We start from the raw sequence: 19230 nt of genomic DNA, 5'->3' as shown, positions 1-19230 counted from the left end.
TTTGAATTATACTATGTGTTTTTTAAGTGTGCCCTGTTACAAAATGCCTGAAAATTGTCAGAATTCCCGGTAATCCTACTTAAAACATGGGTCAAACTTAACTGAATTACTAGTGCTTAATATTTGTTGACATTCCCAGGGGCAGCTCTGTGCATATTGCCATATAAGAGGATCAACATATGTTCAGTGTTAAGTCTCAGGTCCTCAGCTACCCCCCAGTGTTTAAAGGTTGCAGGATTTAGGGGTTTTATGTATTGAGGTCAAGCTTGAAAAGCCGGTTTTGGATCCTTAGTAGGTTGACCCATAAAAAAAAAAAAAGAAAAAAATAAAAAAACTGACTTCCTAGCCTGTCTGCCTGCTGATGTGCCTTGCTGCTAAGGGGAGGGCGTCCTGTTGCCATAAGTGAACAGATGAAACATGGCGTAGGTGCTGCAGGTTGAAATAACAAATATATATTTAAATATTTAGAGAAGAAGTAATATTTATTCTTATCCTGTAGAACGATTGTTCCTGAGACAAGTGTATTTCTCATTGTGTTCACAGATTTTGTGCTAATATTTAAATAACAACAAGGACACATTTCTAAGCTGGCACTGTCTGCATCAGCTATGTTGTTGGTATTGAGATTTATGTGTAGTCTAGCTCTGCCCTGCCATAACAAGGTCTTTTTTAGGCTTTCTGCTCTGAAAACAAAACCCAACCTCTTGTGTTTTTTATTACACGGTACAGACTGAATGTCAGAAAAATTACTTTTTATAGTAGCATTACAGCACATGGATACAGAAACTCAGGTGGCTACTTGTGTTACACTGTAAACTCCGTTTCTGACTCTCGTGGTATAGAAATGCATTGATCCTTTCCTATACTTGAAACTTTTTTTTATGTTAGCCATAAGCAGTAGCTTTCATGAAATAAAATCTCACAATCTGTAAAAATGATGTTACATCACATCACAAATTCTCACCAGTGTTAAAGGATATTAACCACAGGTATGTCAGTTTAAAAATATATTAGCCAGGTGAGACAGACATGTTGAATAACGCTAAATGGACTGTGTTTCCTTCCATGGATTCATGGTTCTTTTCAACGCACATAAATGCCTTTTCATATATATATATATATATATAAATATTTGTTCTAATGATCTGAAATCATGTGTATATATTGTACAATCTCCACTTACTGCCATGCGATCAACTATTTCAGCACAGTTTACATGCTTATAAGTATTATGTTTTGTACATCTTTATCTTCCTCTGGATGTTCAAGCTTAGCAGTGTTCTCATTTGCACTTTTGCAGTCAGACTACTTTCACATGATTGCTTATATGTGTGTGCCTCTCTTTAGCTTGTAAATATACTGTTTGTGCAGGTGTGTGCATTGTTTTGGCTGTTATTTCTTTTCCATTTTTCATCACTGTCGCATCCACAGTTTTATCTGCATCTGCAAACATGTTACTATTGTGAATGTCACAATCTGCAGAGTAGTGATACAAGCTGAGTGTATGAGTCAAAAAGATGTGACCTTTACTGTTATTTTATCTTTTTTATTGTAATGTCTTTTGCTTGCCTGCAGTAATATGAGTGACACATGCTTTGAGAAGCTGAAAAGTAAATAAAATGTGCCACATGTTAAGGGAATGTGTGATCTGAATTATGTGCTTCAACGTCTGTTTTTTTTCTTTCTGTGACACCTTGAGTTGAAGCAAGATCTTTTACTCATGAATGATAAATACAGCATGCAGTGTGAGGGATTTGCCTGCTTTTGGTCTGGCTCCCACTTCTGCACTGTGGCGACTCTATTCCCTTTTCTGCAAAGCAACAAAACCTCAGTTGCCTGTTAAGTTTAATACTATACAGCAAAACGACACTCTAAAACACTGAGTTGATTTTTATTTCTGTCAGTAGTTGTTGCTGCTCACCAGCTTTGGTGCAGTGGCAAGAAACCAAATGCAGAGTAAATTTATTGCTCATAACGATTTGACAAAACTTTGAGATTCTGTAGAAATCCTCAACAGGCAGGTAACTGTATATTCTATTTACTTCGTCCCCTGTAATAATGACATAAAGCTCCAGTGAGGAGTTACTAGCTTCTTAAAAAGACTGAAATTAACATCAACGTGACCTTGTGATCTACAAGACAAAACAAAACCATCAGCAACAAGAGTGATCATTGCTATAGAGGTTGTTTTGTAGCTTCTAACCACCTCTGTGGGTTAGGTGGTTAGGTGAGTGACAATAAGCTGCATGTGCAGTAGCTGACCTTTTAAACATCATACACCTCTCACAGTGAGTATAAAATGTGAGGTTGAAGTAAATTGTATTGAGGATTTTTCATTCAACTCTGCATATATAGTTTCAGGATAAAATCAGTTAAGAGTTGGGACGTACCAAGATCATATTAAACCCAACGTTTCCAACAAGAGTTTTAATTACAGTTTTGTTTGTGTGTGTGTGTGTGTGTGTGTGTGTGTGTGTGTGTGTGTGTGTGTGTGTGTGTGTGTGTGTGTGTGTGTGTGTGTGTGTGTGTGACAACATATGTGGAGTTAACACTAAATAATCCTCAGTTGCACCGGACAAAAACAAACACCATGATGAGCACCATCTATGCATGGTTAGAGAACACGGTGAAGTTTGAGAAATCTCATGGCGTAAACACCCTGGATACTGAGATCGTTCCAAAGTCTGATACTAAGAAGAAGGAGGAGGAGGAGACTCACATTCTTATTGTGGAAGGCTTTCTGCTTTACACCTTTGAGCCCTTGATCGACGTGCTGAACCATTATTCCCATTTATTTATGAAGAATGCAAAGAGGAGCTCCAGGAACTCCACGGTGCCCCCCTGCCTCAATGGTCACGTCTGGCCCATGTATTTGGAACACAAGAACATGTTTAATGATGTTTACTTACCGTTAAAGAGAAAATGTAACTTGAAAATGCAAACCAATAGTTTGTGTGCAAATTTAGGACACATTTCCTCAGGGAAAAACCAGAAGCTAAAAAGAGGTTAATAAGTTTCGAACACCTCTTTAATGATGTAGGGACCTTCATGCTTTGCCCTCTTCACCTCACCTCCTGTACCTCAACCCCTCGCAGCTAAGAGCTCTGGGTACAAGGGCCCCCGGCTGGCTGGAAATGAGGCCATTTAATAACTATGCCAAGCCATTGGGCTGAAACATCTCCCTGCAAGAGTCTGCTGAAGTCTTCCTCATAGTGGTGAACTGGGGCATGAAAGCCCATCAACAAGCTGCAGTACTACAAGATGACCAGTGAGAGGCGTGCACGGACAGCTCAGCTCTGTAAGTATGCTGGTGTGTGTGTGTAACTGTGTGTGTAAGCGTGTGTGTCGGTAAGTGTCAAGTTGTCTGGATGAGCAATGCTATGAGGCAAGGAGTGTGTCTGAGAGACAGAGGGGCGAGGGGAAACAGGAGGAGGAGGTGAGGAGGAGGAGGTGAGGATGGGTTTTAGGATGTAGAGGCAGCTCAAACCACATGAAGGATGGAGAGCATCCAAAATATGTGTTGAAAATAAACCTGTTTTCCATAAAAGGTAGAGATGAGTAAGATCATGCAGACAGAAAGAGGAAGTTGGGCACTTTGCACATGCCACAGCTTGAAAAATGCAAGTTAGCACAGTGTCCAGACATGAGAGGGATGCCACGGTTTGTCTGCCAGGCGGCCTTCAAGGAAAGTGTGAGGAATTAGAGAGGAGCTGGAGACGCTGTTGTTAGGCATGTCTAGACAGTTGTTTTAGAGACAAGACAAACTTGTTTATAATTTTTTTCCACGTCTTCCTCCCTCTGTCACTCCGTCATGCTGACTCTGCCTTGCTCTCCGTCTCCTTCTCTTTGTTTCTCTGCACTAAAAACATAAAACTCTCTCCCACTCCTCACCCACACCTCTCACTCCCTCTGATGTCTTTCTCTGTCCTGTCGCTGTGACAACAGTTTTTTGTTTACTTCTTGGCTGGCAGAGTACTTGTATGTGCTGCTCTGTAAATATTTTTCTCATTCCCTCATCCGTTCATTCATCCGCCTCCCCTCTCTCCTTCTCTCTCTCTGCCTCGGATAAAGGGAGCAAACAGACTCCACCCCCTCTCTCCCCCCCTCTCCTGCTCTTTCACACACACTCACTCTATCTCCCTCTTTCATGCTCTCTCCCTCCCTCTCTCTGTGTCAGTGTCATTCTGTAGTGGAGATGTGGAGTGTCTTTCTGTCTCTCTGTCTGTTTTTCCAGCCTAATTCAGCTGAGGAAGGTAAGAACTAAACTTTTTACTGTTCACATTAAACCCTTTGACTGAGCACGTGAGTGAGCGAGTGTGTGTGTGTGTTTATGTGTATGACTGGGATGGAGAGTTTGCACAGCGCTCCCATCCCATCATGTGCTCAATACGGGTCCACAAGTTAAGGATGGACTTCTTGGTATGCTTCTGTAATCATTCTTTGAGAATGTGACTTTTTCAGAATGCTGCTTCAAAGAATAAGTAAAACTGCTGCTTGTAAAGCTGCAGAAACAACTTGAAAAACTCTTTATTTTTTCTCAATCTTAAGACTCTACCTCCAGCGCTACACCCACTAAATAAATCTCACACTTTGTCCTCCAAAAAACATCACTGTTTTTGTTTGTTTTTAGTATTTTGCATGTGTTTGAGTTGATGCTTTGTGTTCTGCACATCACAGGACTTTGTTGGCTTAGAAGTGCCAGGTGCGTGCCGGGGCCTAACAAGCTCTTGCAAACAAAAGAATATGGAAATAAGGCCGGAGACAAATGAATAATAAGTTGCATAACCCTTTTTGCTTTGCCTATTTATTTGGCAACCCCCCCCGGCCCCTGTGTCACTCATGATCTCATGGATGTGACAGCCAGACCCCTTTAACCCCCTTCTCTTCCTGAGTACTGTTATCAGTGTCTCTTAAACATACGTCTCTCCTCTTCCTCTAAAAGATGAAAATATTATCAGCTGTTGTGATAGTGGTACTAATATCAGCATGGATTATGATACTGATTTCAGCATTGTGGTGCAGACAGAAAGCTTAATCTGAGCCAAAGCGTTCAAAATGTCAGCCTATACTGTGTTACTTTTTTAATCACACATGTATTAAAGGGGTGATGCATATTAGCTGATTAAAACAGTGTTGGTATCAGTATTTAAAAAAAAAACATCTCAAACATTACACTTCTGAAAAAGTGACAGAGACAATGATACTCTGTCTCGGAAATCTTCACTTAGCCCAGAGTGGGCTGACTTGAGAAACACGGTGATAATTTGATGACTCAAACAGGCTTAATGTGAGTGTGCGCGTGTCATGTGTGCAACTATGCATGCACATGCATGTACATATATATATATTCTTATAGGTGTATGCATGCATTAGCGTCTGCCTATACATAGCTCTGGCTCCCACATCCTGTCCCCAACACTTTGGAGGGTTCCAGCAGTCAGCACGCACTTACTTTTAAAGGATCCGGCTGCACCACGTCAGAAAAAGCTGCACCTGTTCACGCTCATCTCCTCCTGGCTTTAGTTTACTAGCGAGATGCATGTGTGTGTGTGTGTGTGTGTGTGTGTGTGTGTGAGAGTAAGTCAGTTATAGCCTATAACAGAGGTAACTTATATGTGGGCCTCATGCCGCATTATTAGAGCTGTGTTTGTAACAGATGGCCTGGACTGAGATGAGACGGAACGACAGAGAGGGAAAGAGGGAGGCTGCACGGTGCTACTGGCCCACTGACTCTATTTGTGTAATTGAAATAGAGCTCCTGTAATACAGTATTAACCCAATAGCATGGCCGTCCATACAAATCCACATGAATTGAAACATCTAGTTATGTGGCTGAGGGATTTGTTGTCTGCCTCGACTTTGATCACAGTAGATTACTTGTTTGTGTGGACTGACCAGCTTTTTGATGCATTTCCTGTCTGTCTTTTCAGTATGTAGTGTCTGTTTTTGAGGTAAATCTATGCAACCATCTCTAATAGCCCCTATTATAGTCTGTTTTTACTCCACAAACAAGGAGTCTTTTCTTTAACCTTTATTTTCCTGCAGCACAGAGCATAAAGAGAGTCCTCTGTCTATTTCCACACACAGCGGATAAAAGCATGTGAGTGACAAGACGTTTGATTCATCACTCTCACATGCTGCCTGTGTGTTGACAAGTTCGCCCACATGCATTGTTGATGTGCGGTGTTGATGCGGCACCACATGGCTTGTTCTGAAGATTTCTGGATCTCTGTCGAGGATTGCGTGTTCACTTAGGATATTCAGCTGAAGTTGAGGTCTGTGCAGGAGGCACACCTGATGCCCCTCCAGCGCTTCCTGTCATGGATGAACAGATCTGCAATGATGCTCACTGAGCTATGCACTTACAGAAATGAACCATGTATCATTAGTGCAGCTTATTTCAATCCTGGAAAAGGATGTTTGACATGCTTTTGACCAAAAGAAAACAGACTATGGTTTACTTTATGTATAAAATATATTTTTTTCATAGATAAGAGGAATAATTTTGTTGTTGTCGCTAAATTAATCTGATGGCTGCACTTAACATAATTAAACTTCACTGAAATATAATTTCCTGCATCGTCATAGAGTCAATAAGCAGAGCTGTGATAGATTTTGTGTAACATTTTCACAATGAAAATATTTATATAAAGCTAGACATTTTATTAAACTCTCGACCTCTCTGTGCTGTCAGGTGAAAACAATGTAGAAAAAAACGTATCAAGTCTCAGAGCCATCAAATGTAGTTTGATGCCTTTTCTGGAGCTCCTGTAAACAAGACTACAGCTTGTACTGGTAAAAATGTCTTTCTAGTCTCTTATAAATCCATGTGCAGTATGGTTTCAGTCGCTGAGAGAAATTTGTCCAAAGGAAAGATATTTAAAAGTGCACATACACTATTTATCTTGTGCCTTAAAGTTAACCATTTTAAACACAGCAATGGTAATGACTCTGCTTTCCTTCAACAGCTGTTAATAGTCATTTAATGCCATTGGATTATATAAGTGCTTTCAAAAGTTGAACGCTCGGGCTGGTTTGAGTCACAAAAAATAACAGCACCCCCTGTGGGGCTGTGTTGAGGGGTGGGTCCCGTGTTGTAAAGGACTTCAATTTTTCTCTGAATCAATTTTTTTTTCCTAGTAAAAATGCTGTTGAGTTTCAACCTGATCATAGCTTTAACATTAATCCCAATACTGCTTCACAGTTAGCTCATTTGTTGCTTTCTCACTTTGAGATTTTTTTTTAATGGCTACTACAGTTAAACATGTAAGAGATCCTCTTGTTAAATATTAATGGGGATTTGGAGCTTGTGCACATAAGATAATAATGTGTGAGCACAAGATAAGGACAACCCCCCTCAGGGACACTATACATATTGTTGTTGCCAGTCTGCCTCTAAGGTTAAGTGGGGCATCTTCCCTGTCGTCACCGGTGTCTGGCTCTAACTGGGTATTAATTAGGCTGATTATTCTCCTTGGTGTAATAATCCGCCTTTCAGGACGAGATGAATTAGAGAAAGTGTGATAAGAAAACAAACGCCATGCTTATCACAGCAGGAGAGATGCCACTAATAGCCCTGAAAAGCTTCTCGCTCCAGCCCTCCAGCCAGCATGTGCGCTGAGCTGCAGGGAAAGAAGAATAATGTTCCTGTGGGAAGTGGAAGAAGCAGCAGCATACCCATCACTGACACGACAACACTTAGCTGTGGCCAGGTGTTATTTTTAGCAGCATTTTTGCATGTAAATTTCAAAGGCAAGATAATTTTCTGAGGCTGTTGAGAGCACAGTAATGACATTAAGACCACTTTACCTCAAATGAATCATATATCTGCCATTTGTGATATGAGAGGTTGAAGGCCTGTGGCGGCTGCGAGCCAAGACTCTTCGCTTTGATTCATTCAGTCTCGTGGCAGATAGCGTTGCAGATAACGCGCCTGTGCAGACAGGCAATAAGTACGAGCTAAAATATAAGTGAAGGATGAACGCGTGCTATGGGCTGATGTGACACACAGGAATGTGGTGTGCAGGTTTCGGTTTCATATTAAAGCTGTTCTTGGCAGTTTGCGTGTTGGCAGCGACTTAACAGGGTAAGAGTTTGATTGTTGAAGGCTCAAATATTCAGACGTGACTCCACGAAAGTGCAGAAAAGTGATCTCTCAGATTCACATTCCTTTTGCCTGAGTGGCTGCAAGGGCGGAGATTATGATGATGATATTTGTGCAGCAAGGTCTTTGGTGGTGAGTCTACATTTCTTTGAATACTGTATTCATTGCTGCTTTGATTCTGTATTTCCACTCTGCTCACATTATTTTCCTCCAGTGAACAATTAAGCAGAGCCAGGGATAAAAAAATCTACTGTAACCACATTCAAAAGACTTCCTCCACAGGATTTTTTGGCCAACACGTTTATTGGGTCAGTCTTATTAAATATTGGCGTGGTTGCTTTTTTCATGACAGTTCCAAGCTCAGTCAAAGCTTTCATCCAGAATGTGTCTGAACTATTATGAAATCACATTCCCTCTGGTTAAAGAGGTGGAAAGTGTAAAAAAAATACCTGAAAAAGCTAAATGAGCTGTTTCACATTTTGGGGAGAGCACTTATTTTCTCCCTTGCACTGAGTTAGATGATTGATATAGCTGTAATGACTGTGTGCTAAATATATGGTCAGGGATAGAAAGGTTAGCTTAGCCAACCTGGCTCTGTAGCTAAATTTCACAAACCAGCACCTTTCCACTCACTAGTATAAATGTCTAATACTTGTTCACGCAGGAAAACAGGAAATAAAGCTTAATAACCCTCTTAAAATTCTCCAAGTGGTTGTTTTTATCATTTTTTGTTTATCACAGCTTAAAAAACAACATGCAGTTGCCAATATGTGAGTTTTTAGAGGTGCTGGTGGGCAGACTGGTGGGCTGATTTTGTTATTTGCACGTCTTTCTGCTAAGCAAACATGCTGCAGGTGGCAGATACTCATGTAGCCCACATACTTCACCCCATTTTAGGATGCAAGTATCTTCCATCAGGACTCTCATCGTGGATCCAATGGCTCCTGAAACCTGAACTGCACATACACCTTTCCAACTCTCAGATCCGTGGCTCCTGCAGCCCTCTGAAACAAACAATCTGATTTCACACCAGCCTTACAGTATGGTTATGCAGACATGCGAAGGTGTAAAAAGTAAGCTAGGTTCGAACTTTTCTCAAGCTGCCTTTTTAATTTCTTACACCACCACTTCTCTCACCTTTCTGTTTATAACTTAGTGCAACATTATGTATGTATGGATGTGTTCCAGGGCAGACTTTCTCCACGTGTCCTTCATTTTCATCTTCATGTTTAAAGGTTTAGTGTGGGAGTTGTGATAGCTCTATTGGCAGAAGTGGGGGGTGTATTCAAAGTCATGGTTTCACAAGTTTAATACCTCATGTAGGTAAGGATAACTGCGTATGAGTTAACTTAAAATGAGCCAGTTTATCCACGGAACGATCAGGACTCTTGGGTTGCCCAGGATGGGCAAACAGCTCCCATGGATGGTTTTTAGCTCGTTATAAAAGAGACTGATGCCTCAGTATGAGGGCAAAAGAGATTTTTACGCAAGGGAAACATTAAAGTGAGTATGTCATTACGCTAAGTAGAATCTAAACTGAACAGCTTTCATTTTCAACAATCACCTGCGTAATAATTTATCTCACTGATTATCATGCTACCAACTGAAGCCACAAAGAAAATTAGCACTTTTCTATTAGCAACCTTAACGGATGCAGAAAATACCAGCAGTACCCGTTCACTGTTGTCATTTCAAGTCCTTCGAAACGGACACACCAGACGTAATTAAAATTATTTGTTTGCTTTATTCTTACACTTTCAATGCCAGGATTAGGATTAGCTTGCTTAATTAGTAAAAATAACTCCCTCCATTCTCATTAATAAGAGGAGTGCCTGAAGATGCAAGGTTGGTTATGCTAAATGGGGCAATGCTAACTTGCAAAAACAATCAATAGATGGAATCAAGTGACAGAGAAAGGATCTCACAATTTAGATATTCATTTAGATATTCCAACCTCATAACATGCTTACCAGTCGGCTTCTTTTATTTTGTTTTGATAAAAAAAAAAACACAAAACAAAGAAAAAACAAAAGAGACTAGCTGCACATAGATACTGTCAACATTTGCATCTACTTCCAAGTTGACTGAGCCTCTGCTGGTTATTTACTCCCTTGGGTGCTTCCTTCACTTTGGCTGACGTCTCTTTCACAAAGCTACTTGTACATTTAAACATCCCTCGCTAGTAACTTTGTGTTTTTATCTCCTCTCACCTTTTTTCTCTGCTTTTGACTGGCCAGGCCTCTTAACCATGAATAAAAAGTGTGGTGCCCTCTAAATAAATTGAAAGTAAAATTTAAGTTTCCACCATATTGTCTGTCGATGTCATCAGAAAGTAAAGCTATCTTCAACATGAAGAGATGAATACACTAACGCAGTAAATATAATGGAACGTCTGACTGCAGATTGATGAGACATGACGTGTGATATGGTCGTTTCTGATGTCAGTCCTGAGGTCAGAAAACGTCTTGCAAAGCACTCCTTTTTTAGTGTATCTGGAGCAGCAGGCTCAGTAAGAAAGTGAAAAAACTATTCCTTTTAAATGTTGTCATTCAGAACCACCCTCTTACACACTTGTATTTTCAAGCGGCTTGTTATCAAAGAAGAGTCACTTTCTGCATCGTGTCCTCCTACCTGTGCTTGTTGCTGCCTGTCATCTAACCTGGCTTAACTTCTGTTCCTTACAGCTGCACTTTCATTCAGCTACACCACCAGAGACTTTTTTGATAACTCCCTTTGACATGTGCATGCTTATTTCTGGAATCGCGTTAATCCCCCTCCTTCCTCACTCCTCCACCCTCCTGCTCTTCTGTGTCTTGGCGTATCGCTCTCTCTCTTGCTGTGGTTGTTTGTAATGATGGTTTAGTGAAGGCCTGTCCCTGACTGACTGTCTGTGGGCGGGAGAATCTGGAGCATATAAAGAATGGGTGGATCTGGGTGGACACGACAAAAGCAAAACTCGACCACTGCTGGAAGAGCTTGCAAGCACTGTGGGAATTTTCCTGCAAAAAAAAAGTGCCCGTGCATGTTACTTTTTGTTACCTGTAAGCTCAGTGACTCTTCCTGCTCTACTACTTTGGTGTTAAGGCATATAACACGCTTGCACACTCGCACCCCTCCAGCTTACGTTAATATTAACACGGAAATCCTTTACTGAGTGTCAGCAGGGGCTCCATCGCCTGGTAAAGCAGCCTACATCTGGCGTCAAGGAGGCGTGACATGAACAACAGTGCTACACTTAGCGCTGGGGAGTGTCTGTGCATGCATGGCCACACAGAGAGGCGAAGTGTCAGGCAATGAGGAAGAGTGGAGAAAGGGTCACTCAGCTGAAGCAAAACACTCCAGTGGTAGAGGGGACAGCCGGGAACTAATACAGGTCACCTCTGCACATTAGAAAAGAGCATCTACACCCACACAACAGCAGAAAGAGAAGGTTAAAGCTGCACATTTATATGCGCAAACACAATTCTGTCCTCCTCTTCTCATTTCTGCTCCACAGCCATGCCCTTTTCCTATTTCTATTGTCTTCCCCCTTTTAGTTTCAGAGCTCTTACTGAGCAAACAGCAGATCCAGCATCAATAATGGAGCAGAGCATCTCCTTATTCAACATACAGAGATGTCACTTTTTAGATGAATAATACACACTCGTAGAGGGGGACAAGGGACAGGATGGAGGAAAGGTATGGAGGAGAGTGAGTAAAAGACCACAGAGGAGCAGGGAGACCTGAGAGACAGCGTGCATTAACAGCACTCAGGTCCAGATTGCAGACTCAGCACTTCTTCCAACTGTCAGGGACAAACTTTGAGTGTCTCGAGCTCTGTAGATGGACCAATAGCAGAGGTGCTGTCGTCTGAAGTTAAATAAAGGAGCTTTTAACAGCCAAGTGGAGCTGGCAACAAACATCCCCCCATCCTCTCCTCTTTTGTCCAACTTTGTCGCACACATGTGTAAGTTCCAGCCGTGATGGAGCTAATCCTGAGAATGAGTGTGTCACTCCCCGCTCAACTCTTCTTCTTTCCTCTTCTCCGAAGATGTTGTGGTGAATTATTCAACATGCTAATGTCACGCAATGAGACATGCATGAAGCTCTTTGAACGGCCTTCGATGTAATCCCCATGTACAGGTTTGTCGGGGAGAATGCGGAGGCAATGTGAGGACCCGTGCTCCCCGACGGCTGCACGAAGGCTGCACGACAAGAAGTTAAATAGTATATGCTTAAATATTCATGTCTAAATAGTTGGCTATATATAATTTATATTTTATTTATGCATGAAAGTGCCCTGAAGCAGATGGTTAATTGAATTTAGAATGACACAATGGCAGGATTTGTGTGTGTGTGTGTGTGTGTGTGTGTGTGTGTGTGTGTGTGTGTGTGTGTGTGTGTGTGTGTGTGTGTGTGTGTGTGTGTGTGTGTGTGTTCTGGTCTGATAAAAAAGGGTTTCTGCTTAATAAGGTTAGATACGTTTTTTGAGGGGTCGGATTTTGGTGTAAATGATGACAACGGTTTTTACCACAGCCAAAAGTTAGAGCTGCTTCAGTACAGACGCTAAAACTGAAACTATTATTGACATATCAATCTCCCATCCCCCAGCACTATCTTCAGTTGTTGCACTACCAGTAGAAATGGATGACTTGACAGCTTCCCCAAAAGTGAAGCCAAGACATTTGCAACTTCATTTTCTGCCCTGTGTCCTCCACGTTTAACAAAAGGATGGGTCAAACTTCAGAACCAAAAAAAAATTGTTGAACTGATTTTTTTCAAAGATAGTTTTTTTGTTTTAAAATGTATTAGTTCTTATCATGCTGATTCATGTCCTAGTGTTCAATTTTGGAGGGGTTGTCTTTGTGCTTGTTTTGATGCCAGAAATGGAGTATGAAATCAGAAGTTCTATGTGAGAACAGTAAAATAATTTGTGTCTTTGGACGCTGAAACTGTGAGTGCAGTCTGTACCAACCTGTTGGGTCTTTGCCAATTAATAAATTCAAGGTAAGTTCAGTCACAACCAATCTTGTCAACAGAATTAACTCTTTTCATGCAGGGAGCTCCTTGCCCTTCCACATGCCTAAGTGGAATTTCTAAGCCTGATGTGGAGATAGCTCACCTTCCCTCTTTCTCATGTTCATATATTAAAAGCCAAGGCAAGGGAGAGCAAAGAGAAGCAAAGAGTCTCACACATATGTGTGACACTGGTTAAATCAGACACAGCATAAATGGAGGAGCTGGAGTGGAGGTGGGTAACAAAGCAGGCAGTAGGCAGGCCAAAGCAGCTTAAATAATGCCATTTGCCAATTGGACGCAGAGATGTAATCAGCTGAGCTGTCAGCTGATTGGAGCCGCTGTAAAGAGCAGCTGATGTTATGTGGGCCGAGCTGAACTTTGTGGCCTGCCTGGACTAACAGTATGTTCAGTTTTGGTTCTGCAGCGGGCTGTCAATACCCAACTCAGACGGCTGATTCATACTGCACACGCGGTCTGTAACATCTCCAGCACAGTATGTCAACATCATATTGATGTATTATTTTTCTGTGAAGATGTACCATCCATCTTTAATTCTGTTATTTAAGGGTTATCACATATCAACTCGGACTGGGTAGAAGTTAACGGTATGCGAACAGCCCTACCAAAGGGGTCAAAAGTTCAACTGTCCCAAACAGTTTCAGTAAAAAACTAAACATTGAAACTTTCCAGAGGCCTTATTCCAGGACAGTTAAGTTAGATTGCGGTATTCTTTATCTATTGAATCGCCGTCTGAGTGTGTATCTGTCACATCATCCAACAAAACAGAAAAGGTGTGTCACTAATGGAAAATCATCATTCTTCTGAAGGGCCTCAGACATTCTGGCCTGGTGGATTTAGTCCTCCGGCTGTGGCTGATTTTTATCCTGATAGGCTCTGAGATTCCAGTCGCCAGCTTGTCCAGACATACGCCACACTAAAAACTATTTATTCTGATGTCTGTGGCTGCCCATAATCCTTTGCTGTCATAGTCAGTTTATTTTCCTTTTCTTGATACTACTCACATCACCGCGAGTCCTGGAGAACTTCCATGGAATATATGTGTGAATTTTGTAAGACTGACAAAAAGAAGTGGGTGAAAACAGAAAGACAGATCGGACAGGAGGGGGGAGGGAGGGAGGGAGGGAGGGAGGGGGTTGAAAAAAAAAGGGGAACGAAGGATTGGAGGACAGATTTGCAGGGTCTCCATCTGTGAGTATAATCCTTTAAAAAAATCTGTTTACAGCCGAGTCAGAGAACAGGGAGTCGGGTTGAATTCATGTCACAAGCCACGAATGATATCAGTTTCTTATTATTTCTTTGATTTGAGACAGACAGGGGGATTTGGTGTGTTTGCACAGGCCCATATACCTGTGAAATAAAAAATGAGCCTGGTCACTGGTGAGACAGGGTACCTTTTCAAATCCCATCCTCTCGTGTGTGTGTGTGTGTGTGTGTGTGTGTGTGTGTGTGTGTGTGAGTGACGAGTGTGTGGGTAATATATCTCTGTCGCTTTTTGTGCAGTTGTCAGAGAGGAAGAAAAAAAAGCCTCCTACTCTCCATTGAAGTATTGTATGACGTGAAATGAGAGCAGGCGTATAAAAATTGTAGGACAAAAATGAGAAGAATTATTTATTTTCTTAAACAAAAGCGGATGTCTGTATGCATGTGTGCCTAAAGCCTTTTTAGTGTTTAGCGCTGTGTTTGATGAAATCAGGCAGTGTGTACTTTTCTGCCACAGCTCCATCTGTGCAGGCATCCTAAACCTAGAGTTGTACGTTTGTGTCACCGCTGTGTGTGCGGAAAACTTTGGCCTGCATTCAAACCGTGTCTTCTCAACAGAAACGAACACGAAATGTGCCAGACTGAAGGAAGGAACGGCAGCCACCACCGTTTTGGAATACTAATGGAAAATTCAAGGGCTTCAGTTTTTTTGTGTGGGAAGCTGCCATGTGTCAGCACGCAGCACTCAGCATTAAAGTCATCCTGTCAGTGTGTGTGTGTGTGTGTGTTTCTTTGCCAGCTTGCTTTTTAGAGCACTTAAACCTAAAAGCAAATTATGCGAAACAACACTCCATCATAAAAGTCATACACTGTCCCAGTGCTTTTACTCGACATCGCTGGAAATGAGCAAATGTGTGTGTTAAAAGCCAAAACAAAAGTGAAGCCAACACACACGAGGAAGCTTTTCCTCTGTGCCAAAAACATCACACATCATCTTGCTGAGTTTGGACCTCATGTGACAGTGACTGTTATGGCCTTTAAAAGTTTGAAAATGTGACCTTTAATCACAGTGCCCCATCAGGTCAATCAGTCCGTTTTTTTTTTCTCCGAAACTAAAAACTTGTGCCAAAGCACATCATGACTCAGACTGCGTAACTGGGTTTGACAGATGCACACAGCTGGAGCCCTACCTCATTTTATTTTATTCGGGGAAAAATCAAAGAGAAATGTGGAGAAAACCTGAACCTCTTCCACCAGCTGTCCACTATTTTCCAACTTGGGGATTTGAATGTTAAAGCTCCAACAAAGTTCGCCCCAACTTGTACATTTGTTTCCTCTCTTTCTAGCATCACAGAATGAGTCTGTGATTGAAGCCTTGAGAGTGTCTCATGATTAGAAATTCTCTTTCACAGTCACTTTTCATTTACACCACTCAACTCCTTTCACGTTCGCATTCTTTAGTGGTGAATCAATAACGTTTAACTGAAAAGCAGCTCATCTTGTTTCCCTGATTTCTCTCACCATGCCTTTCTCTCTGCTTCCTCCCCTGTCAGTGATGCTGCTGGACACAACAGAGTCTACCTCAGAGCTGGGCTGGACCACCTATCCAGACACAGGGGTGAGTGTCTGAGCTTTATGTGCTTTCCAGCTGTCAGAACTTTAAAGCTGCGTCGTTGGGGGGCCAATCAAATGTGCTACACACATGTTGTTACACATGGTTCAAGGTAAAAGGTAAATGTCACATTGTTTGGTGGGCTTTGTGATCCCACTCTAATGAGAGGATAAAAACAAGAAGAAAGAAACGTGACAGAAACTATACGTTGATGAAGTGAAAACACTTCTCTCTGTTGTGAGGCTACAGTTGAAGGATAATTTCGTTTTATACAGCTTTTACATTGTTTATAGAATGAAGTAGAACAAAATACTCACCCAGAAGGTTTTCCTGATCCAAGCAGTGCTTCGGAAGATATTTAGATCCAAAATCGTGCAGCGGACGGCCGTATAATGGGATCCATTGGGGCATAGACAGCCCCGCTTCTAAAACTGCATTAATCGTCCAAAACTCATATTTTTCACCAATATTCCATCATTGTCCGCTGCGGGTTAGTCCTCTGCTGCAGTCTGTGTCACTCCAGACAGCGCTGTGTGGCTGTACTGACCTCTGAACTGACAAAGACTTTGTCTACCTTTGCCCCTCAAAGAAAGGAGAAAGGAGAGTACTGCGCATGCACGGAGGGGCAAAGGTAAACAAAGTCTTCGTCAGTTCAGAGGTCATTACAGCCACACAGCGCTGTCTGGAGTGACACAGACTGCAGCAGAGGACTAACCCGGAGAGGACAATGATGGAATATTGGTGAAAAACATGAGTTTTTGGACGATTAATGCAGTTTTAGGAGCGACGCTGTCTATGCCCCGATGGATCCCATTATACGGACGTCCGCTGCACGATTTTGGATCTAAATATCTTCCGAAGCATGCTTGGATCAGGAAAGCCTTCTGGGTGAGTATTTTGTTCTACTTTATTCTATAAACAATGTAAAAGCTGAATAAACCGAACTTATCCGTTAAATGGTCGACAAAGTCTATTTTAGAAATTCAAAGTCTTTACACACTTTGTTTTTACACATTCAAAACTGCTGTCTGTGCCACCAGAAGCAAAGTGGGGCTCAGTGTCTCACTTAAGGATATTTTGACATGTGGGTATTTAGGGGTTGGGATCAAACCCAGTCTTCTGACTTATTGGCAACCCACTCTTGCCCAGCCAATGCTAAAAAAAATAATTATTTATTGTAAACTGTACTAAATACAAGAATTAAAAGCCCTGTTTACTCCAAGCAGTGCGGTTCAGATGGGTACGGTTTGGTACGAGTTGGATCGGTTAAGCTTGGTCCTGTTTGCGTTTCCACAGGCAACCATACCCCCTCGTGGTAGGCGGCATGCAAGCTGGATGCCTGATCAGTAACGTAATAGTGTGATGCCATAGCAGTGCAACACAGTGTACTCTGCTAATAAATCCAACAAAAAAGAAAAACACGACATAGTAAATAAAGAGCAACGATGAAAGACACCCAGTATTTCATCTTCTTAGTGATGTGGCTCTTTGACACAAATTGCGATCAAGCTTTGTTTCAGAGAAGACTGTGTGCTGCTAGAATAAATACAGTTGCTTTCGCACGTTAAGTGATGATTCTTTCGACCAATTAGGTCTGCAGTGTTGTTGCTCCACCTTCTGAGATCGGATCGCTTTAGTCTGGCACCCCTACGGAAGGGTGCCATAAGGTGGGACGGCTCATCTCAGTTATTTGGGGATCTGTCCCGGGATTAGTCAGTGGAAGCGCCGTAAAATGAAAGCCGTGCCAAGACGAACTGAACTGAACCGCTTTGTAGAAATGTCCCTCAAGTTACATGTTTTAGACATGTTTCAGAGCACCAGGTTGTGAGTAACACTCATCTGATAGTCTGCTCACCTTCTGTATACTAAAATACTCAACAAGCTAACTTTACAAAGTTTGCCTGTTGTCACGTTCCAAAAAAAACAACAAAACAACGTTACGCAACTATGGATAAAGGCATTACCTCTTCGCTCTTCGCATTACCTGAACCCTGCGAAAAAATGTCACGAACAAAGCAGATCTGCTCTTCATTCATTTCCTTCCAAAGCAAATGTACGCCTTGGCATGAGTCACAGCCTGATGACATTGAGTGACGGTGCTCATGGGAAATGGAATCTTTATCCTGGAAAAACACTACTGATTTTGGCCAAAGATGTCCCTGCAATCAACTTGACACTGACAGGCCTTACTTTGCCTTTATAAACAGCACAAAAAATATATACTGGATTTGATCAAAAGGGGTCATAACATAATGTCAATGTTTTTAATTAGCATTTACCCTCTGTGAAAAAAAGCTCCAATTTCTTTTCAAGTAACGGGAATTAAAAATAATGACACTGCACCATCACACTGTGAAATTACCAGAGACTGTTCACACGCAATGCAACCCCATGACTAAACTAGCATTAAAGGTTAGGGGGTAATTTTGGAACAGATTTAGTAAGATGATGATAATGACTGTCTTGCTGTAAAAAGCTGATTATGGATGAAGTTCTGTTCTGTAATTATCGTAAAACTTTAATAACACATATTGTGTGTTGAAAACCGATTTGTGGTAAAGAATTGTCTTTCTGTGCTTTTCGAGCGATCATAATTAAGCTTAATGATTTTTAGTGACACACAGACGTGAACATTATACATCCATTTTACAGCCAGTTTGTCAAACACACAAGAGTCATGTAGTATTAATTTAGGTATCTGTTACATTAACTGTCAAAAGGGTTAGCAAGACTTGCTGCAGACATGTCATCCCAGCAAAAAAAATCATTGTATGCTCAAAGTTTCAGAGCTCATTGTGAAGATTTGACACAAGATGCAAATGGTTTTGTTTGGCCAGGGTTGTTATGTTGCAGAATGTCTGGTTTCTGACATTGACTGATGGAGCTTTTTTACGGTTGGCACAAAGATGGAGCAAGGTCTCACCTTGCCTTTAAGAAAACCTTGAGGCTGAAATGTTTTTTCATCCTGCTCTGCTGTGTGTTGTCCTCTGAGAGGAGATTACAGTGATTGAACCGCAGACCTGACAATCTTGAGCTGTTTTTTATTGAAGGATGTCATATCGCCTTTGTAAATATTTGTGTGTGTGTGTGTGTGTGTGTGTATGTGTGAGTGTGCACACACAGGGTTACTCATGTGTGAATGTGTATGTGTTTCTATACTTGCGTGACTGTACCAGGGTCAAGTCCTGGGTCAGTTAAATTCATTCATCTGTGAGTGATTGTGGCTCAGTTCTAATATGGCTCATAATTATTACACACACACACTCTCTCTCTCCCCTCTCTCTCTCTCTCTCTC

The 19230-nt window shown here is 41.6% G+C and overlaps 1 protein-coding gene across 1 annotated transcript in view; it reads left to right on the top strand.

Moving 5' to 3' along the window:
• Positions 1–4152: 4152 nt before the first annotated feature.
• ephb6 (eph receptor B6) overlaps positions 4153–19230 on the top strand; it is a 50058-nt gene continuing 34980 nt past the window's right edge. The window contains exons 1-2 of the mRNA XM_074684340.1: positions 4153–4253; positions 15877–15941. Of these exons, the coding sequence (XP_074540441.1) occupies positions 4196–4253; positions 15877–15941 (123 nt within the window). The 5' untranslated portion in view covers positions 4153–4195. The remainder of the gene's footprint in view (positions 4254–15876; positions 15942–19230) is intronic.

Source organism: Halichoeres trimaculatus, unplaced genomic scaffold (genome assembly GCF_033239565.1).
Source record: "Halichoeres trimaculatus isolate MK-OKI-2021-1 unplaced genomic scaffold, fHalTri1.1 fHalTri1_scaffold_12, whole genome shotgun sequence".
NCBI classification, from domain to species: Eukaryota; Metazoa; Chordata; class Actinopteri; order Labriformes; family Labridae; genus Halichoeres; species Halichoeres trimaculatus.
The sequence above is the reverse complement of the archived record's forward strand: the minus strand, read 5'-3'. Positions and strand labels throughout refer to the sequence as shown.